This window comes from Neurospora crassa, linkage group II, assembly GCF_000182925.2.
Source record: "Neurospora crassa OR74A linkage group II, whole genome shotgun sequence".
In the NCBI taxonomy this organism is placed as follows: Eukaryota; Fungi; Ascomycota; class Sordariomycetes; order Sordariales; family Sordariaceae; genus Neurospora; species Neurospora crassa.
The window spans coordinates 4,321,937-4,327,813 of NC_026502.1; the positions used below are offsets into that span (position 1 = coordinate 4,321,937).

The 5,877-nt window shown below is 52.4% G+C and overlaps 1 protein-coding gene across 1 annotated transcript; it reads left to right on the forward strand.

Annotated features, from left to right (window-relative positions):
• Positions 1–1,598: 1,598 nt before the first annotated feature.
• Positions 1,599–3,931, forward strand: NCU09759 (endonuclease/exonuclease/phosphatase). Its single transcript, XM_953106.2, has 2 exons — positions 1,599–2,305; positions 2,643–3,931. Exons 1-2 carry the CDS (start codon positions 2,099–2,101, stop codon positions 3,813–3,815), a joined length of 1,380 nt encoding a protein of 459 aa, XP_958199.1. The 5' UTR covers positions 1,599–2,098; the 3' UTR covers positions 3,816–3,931.
• Positions 3,932–5,877: the final 1,946 nt, after the last annotated feature.

A 5,877-nucleotide genomic window follows, 5' to 3' on the forward strand; every position in this document is an offset into this window, starting at 1 on the left:
TCTTCTAGCTTTGTTGGGAATCTGTATTAAACGGTATACTTCATCTTCGATACTTGGTATCCTTCTTTGAGTTAGACTGCGAAATGAGACCAAGAAAACTACCTACCTATTGAAAAGGTACCTCTAGGTTGCTTTGGAGGTAGAATCGCGAGTGTAGTTCCTTTGCCTTCTAGCACTTGAAAAACAGACGTACCTAGGGATTTTTTGAGCATGCATGGAGCGTACCATAGCTCTTGTATCTCCTGTTCCTCAACCAGCCGCCAAAGGACCAAAATTCAGCACCTTGGGCGCCCCAAAAGAGGCGCAATGGAAGGACCTGCGCTCAATGACAGTTCCAGATATAAAGAAGGGATATTTGATTCAGAATGCAGAATGATCTCGTAGTAACATTCCGAGCCATAACTGGATGGGGCCAGGCCGGTGCGGTGCCTGCGCGTGCCGCTACCAAGGGGCAAGTACATCCTATGGGGACACTCGCTCTCAAGTCTCCGTCCAACAAGTAAACACCAGATTCCTTGCAAAATGCTTCAGACAAAATAACTCAGAATCCCTTCTTAGGCAGCATCCCACCTGTTTCAAATGGGTAGGTAAACAGATACGGATGCAATATGTGCTTAATGATACTTGTCCCTGGCTAGAAGTGTCTGTAGCGGCTTTTCATTTACAGCGGGCTGGTGGGCACGGCGGCCCGGGTATGGTGGGGAGGCGGTGTACCTCAAAACCACACCACGTAGATCGATCATCAATCTACAACTCAATACCTACACCTTTCATAGCTACCATATATCAATACGTTCCCTCTTGCTGTATATTCTTCCATAAAAAGAAAAGATGAGAATTGATGCGCTCACGCGCCTGGTCGGTCAGCCGCGGCGGACTTGTCACTGCGCGCTTGGACCACCGGCCTCCGCCCTCCGCGACCGGGAAATGGATGTTAGCACCGTACCCACTGAAAAGCGGTAATCAGTTGCTGAAAGCATGCCAGCCCTAACAGACGGCCCTTGGACTATGTATGCTGGCGCCAGCCAGATCGGAATGGACATGGCAACGACGAAAAGATGCGTTTGCTTTTCCCTATCTTACGTTTACCAGGCGATTCGTCCTGGTCTCTGGGCATCATAACCACCCGGTCACCGCGCATCAACCGATCTTCTCTCACCCAGCTTACCCTTTAAACGTTTATCCTACATGTACCGCTTGCAAGTGCTACCTTGCCTCCTTGCCATACTGTTTGGCGAATGCCACACCCCTCCTCGCAAATGGGCCCTGACGCGCTTGCCTGTTGACCTCTACATACACTAAGCGCTCAGTTGCTCACGGGCATGTACACCGGCAACACCTTACCTTACTGCCTTCCCTAGGTAAATTCTTGATCCAACCGGACCTCAACACCCAGCACTTCACCAAAAGAAAAAGAGAAAAAAGACCCGAACCGTTGAGCGATCGATCTCTCTGTAAACGGTAGCAGCACGCCAGGCCATGCTTTCCCGAGTCTTGGCGACCGGGCCGATGTCACCAAAATCACACGAGTTCGCAAGTCGAAGGGGGGGGTTGGGAACTTGGAGGGGCGGTTGTAGATCTCGGGAAGCTGCGAAAAAGTAAAAGAAAAAAAAAGAGGAGATGCGCGAAGATCAACTGAGTTCGTTCACTATACGTGTGCCTAGAGGTAGCTTGGAAGCGGGTGTGCACGTTCTGGGTCTGGTTGCTGGATGAGAAATGGTGAGAAGCGAAGGGGAGGGGGGCAACACGTGTGAATCTCACAGGCCAGAAGAGGGTGTTTGTTGAACGGGAGATGATCGGAAGGGGAAGGTGAGGTAAGGTAAGGTAAGGTAAGGTATATGAACAGCGATATAGGGACCAGGTTTCCCGTCGCCTGTCAGGGCACATGTATGCATGGTGACGATCACAGGTTACCTTCCCTTTTCGTGGTCTCGACGTCGAGGACGGCAGTGAGGTCATAAAGACGGTGATATCTCGTCCATATCTGCCCGGTCACCTCCTTCTCCTTTTCAGTCCTCTATCTCCCCATTCTTCATCAGGTCCAGGACTGGAGCAGACATCAAATCCCCAGCGATACTGGACTGCCCAGGCTCTCACGATGAAGTTCACCGCCGCAACCCTCCTCGCGCAAGGCGCCCTCGCGGCGGCTGCAACCTCGGGCGACTTCACCATCCTCACCATGAACGTGGCTGGCCTGCCCGAGGTCCTCAACCCCAATGGCGTCCCGGGAGGCAAGGAGGCCAGCTCCAAAACGATCGGGAGCAGGTTTGCGCAGTATGGGTTTGATGTTGTTCATGTGCAGGAGGTGAGTTTTATTTTGTTTTTCGTTAGTGATTGTCCAAGGATAGGGGTCGGTTGGATGTAGTCAGATGTTTGGGGCGGGAAAGTAGAGGAGGCAAAGACGGGAAGCGGGAAGCGGGAAGGCACGTTACGGCGCAGGAACGGCATGCAGGTCGCTGATGCGCGTTTGCATTTTCCGTCTCACGCATTACATGATGCACTGCTTCGATTCCGCATCTGCAGTCCGGTCCTGCTTGAGATCTACCACGATAACCCAAACATCAATATCACCATTTCCCTTCTCCATTCATCTCACTCACTTCTCTACCACCCATCTACCTACCAAACTAACAAAACCCCAGGACTTCAACTACCACGCCGCCCTTTACTCCACCGACACGCACCCCTACCGCACCCCCACCTCAGGCGGCGTCCCCTTCGGCTCCGGCCTCAACACCCTCTCCAACTTTCCCTGGTTGTCCGGCTCCTTCCAGCGTCAAAAATGGGCCAAATCCTCATGCGCCTCGGAATTCGACTGCCTGACTCCCAAGGGCTTCACCTTTATGCGCGTCGCCCTTTCCTCCTCCTCTGACGCCACCGACGTTGTCTACGTAGACTTTTACAACATGCACACCGACGCCGGTACCGAGACGGCCGATCTCGAAGCTCGCAACGACAATCTCCGGCAGGTGGGCGAATGGATCCAGACGCACAGCCAAGGGAACGCCGTGTTGGTATTTGGCGATACCAACTCGCGCTATTCACGCTCGGGAGACACGGGGATCCGGTCCCTACTGAAGTCGGAGAACCCGACGGGGGCAGCAGGACTACAAGATATCTGGGTTGGACTCCATCGAAACGGAGTTGTACCCAACGATGCGGGCGTGTGTGGAAACCCGGCGGAGGACGCGGCTTGTGAGATTGTGGATAAGGTTCTTTACCGGAGTAGTCCCCTCGTACAACTCACGCCGACGGCGTTGGAGTACGCTGGTCCCAGGTTCTTGGCGGACGACGGGGTCAGTGTCTTGTCGGATCACAATCCCGTGCTGGTCAACTTGACTTGGTCGGCTGCCGACCGCCGGTTCCGACAGAGCGGGTTCTGGGGCGGGGCGGCGTATGGGAATTGGTTCAATGATGTGTCTGCCCTTGATTCTACGACGGGATCGATCAAGGCGCAGAAGATCACTTTCCGCGGTGAGAACCGTCTTGATAGCGTTGGTCTTACGGTCTTATCGTCAAGTGGCCAGGGAACCACGGAGTTGGTGCATGGTGGACAGGGAGGGTCCGAGGTGTCGCTGACGCTGACTGATGGGGAGTCCTGGGTCAAGTCCGAGCTGTGCCAGGGTCAGAAGAGCGACAAGACACGCAACTTTTACATCAAGGCTACTACGTCCAAGGGAAGGACGCTGGAGGCGGGCACCAGGACAAGTGACTGCAAGGTGTTTGAGGCGGAGGAGGGGTGGCAGGTTGTGGGGTTCTTGGGGGAGAGCGGGGATGAGGTTGATTTGCTTGGTTTCATCTATAGCAAGATCTAGATGGTATTGATTCGAGTGGTCAAAGGGGATTGGTGGTGTAGTGGGTGTGGTTGTTAAGACAGATAGCCGGACTGATGATGGCCAGAGTAAAAAAAAATAGAAAAGCTACGACTGCGCCACTGAGTGTTTGAGACAGCGTTTGTAATGGCTATCAACGAAGAGAGGGGCAACAGAGAAAACAGAAAAGTGTAGATGAAAATAAGCATCCTACTTGGCGTACGCGGGGGACGGAAGACCGGAGACGGGAGTTGTGCCGGAACGATGCCCCGTGAGGTGGAGTAAGCTATCACCGTTTGCCCCGGAACACCTGATCCTTTGTGATTCGTAAAAGTCGGTATATACCTAAGCAGACCATTGGCCACTTCCTCATAAGCTGTGGTTGTTAGCGCAATCGGTAGTGATCAATCCCGTCGATGGTCATACTCATCGGCGCAGAATCCCGCTCGTCTAGACCTTCTTGGGTGTCTTACTGTCAGTCGATATCCAATTGCATGATACTACAGTCTTTTTTCTCCGGAAATAATGGGGTGAAAACCCTAGAACGATATGAGACATCACGTTTTGTTCCGAGCTTGCGGATCAACTTCTGAACAAACTAAACTAACTGCCAATGGCAAAGAAGTGTTTGCCTGAATTCGGTTTGGCGATAGCTTCAACTCACATGACTGGGGAGTCGTGCAGGTCATCACGGCACCAGCTCCACTAGGCACACGAGGTGGGATTTCCGCCTCGTGGTGAATGAACAAATTTCAGTTTCGACGACCAACAACAGACAACGGAAGACATCCAGAAAGGAAGGACGGGGAAATCCATCCAGCAGGGAATACCTAGTCTCCATGTTAGTGTCCGTTCGGGGCGCTTCAGGGTGCATGCAATTGAGGGCCGAAAGGGGTCTATCCAGTGAAGCCACCAGTAAAGTTCTCCTTCTCAACGTGGTCTTTCAGCATCCATCTTCGATCGACGGCCCTCCACTGTGACTACTACGGTTGCTGACAGTGACAAGAAACGGCTGTAACAGTGATGGCAAAGTTTTCTTCAAGGTTGTCACTTTTTTTCCACTTTCTTTCTCTTTCAGTTCCTTCCTTTTCTCTGTGACCCCAGTACAGTGTAGTGCACACTACACTAGTACCCCGTTAGGTACATGCCAAGCCCTCCATGGATTCTCCAGATTCTGTTTTCATTACTCTCCCCCACAAGCCCCATCCAGCAAATGTGTATAAGCTCCTTGCTCTCAATGGTCGTCCAGTTGTCCCCCCCCGGGCCAAATGCCTTGCAAGTGCCAGAGTACCTGGCCGACCATCTCCGCGACAATCACAGCCAGCGTGGGCGGCAAACTGGGTTTGTCATCTAGTCTGGCTACAACTATGCTGCCAACGGTAGTGATCGTCGCGCCCACCGGGAACAGCTATGGGCGATAAGATTGCACTGAATCTCGGGCAGATTTAGTACATGGCCCAATGCTCCAAGGTTGGCGGTCTGGATTGAATGGATGAATGGATGAATGGGTATCGGTAGTTGATTGATAAGTCTGTGTGTCTTAGGACATGTGATATGGCATTTTCTGTTTCTGGAAGGTAGTAGGTAAAGACGGAAAACCCATGATTTGGTGTTTGATGCGACCTTGTCGATATGTTGGAGTGATATGCATGTGATTCTTCAAGCTGTATATGTAGGTAGCTTAATGTAGAATATCCGGATGGGTGTCGAACGGTAGCAACGCAAAAGACTTGCACATTCTTTTACACCACCAACTGCATCCCAGCTCCTCCGCGAGCTGCCGGCCTCTGGATCGGGAAAGATCATCATCAGCTCAGTGGAGGCCATGGGGGGGCTGAAGAGCCCTGGCACTCGCCTGGCTCGGCTAGCTGATATGTACTTGACCGCTCGCTTCCACTGCAATTCATGGCCATGGGGATGGACATCCACTTTCGGCATCTCTGAAAATGGGATCAGCCCGAGAGATTTGCCCTTGTTTTCCGGCCTGCTTGTCATGGTTCGCTTGAGCACATGAAACGGCTGCGCAAAAGGGACGTCCCTTGTAGTAAACCTTCTTTCATGAAAG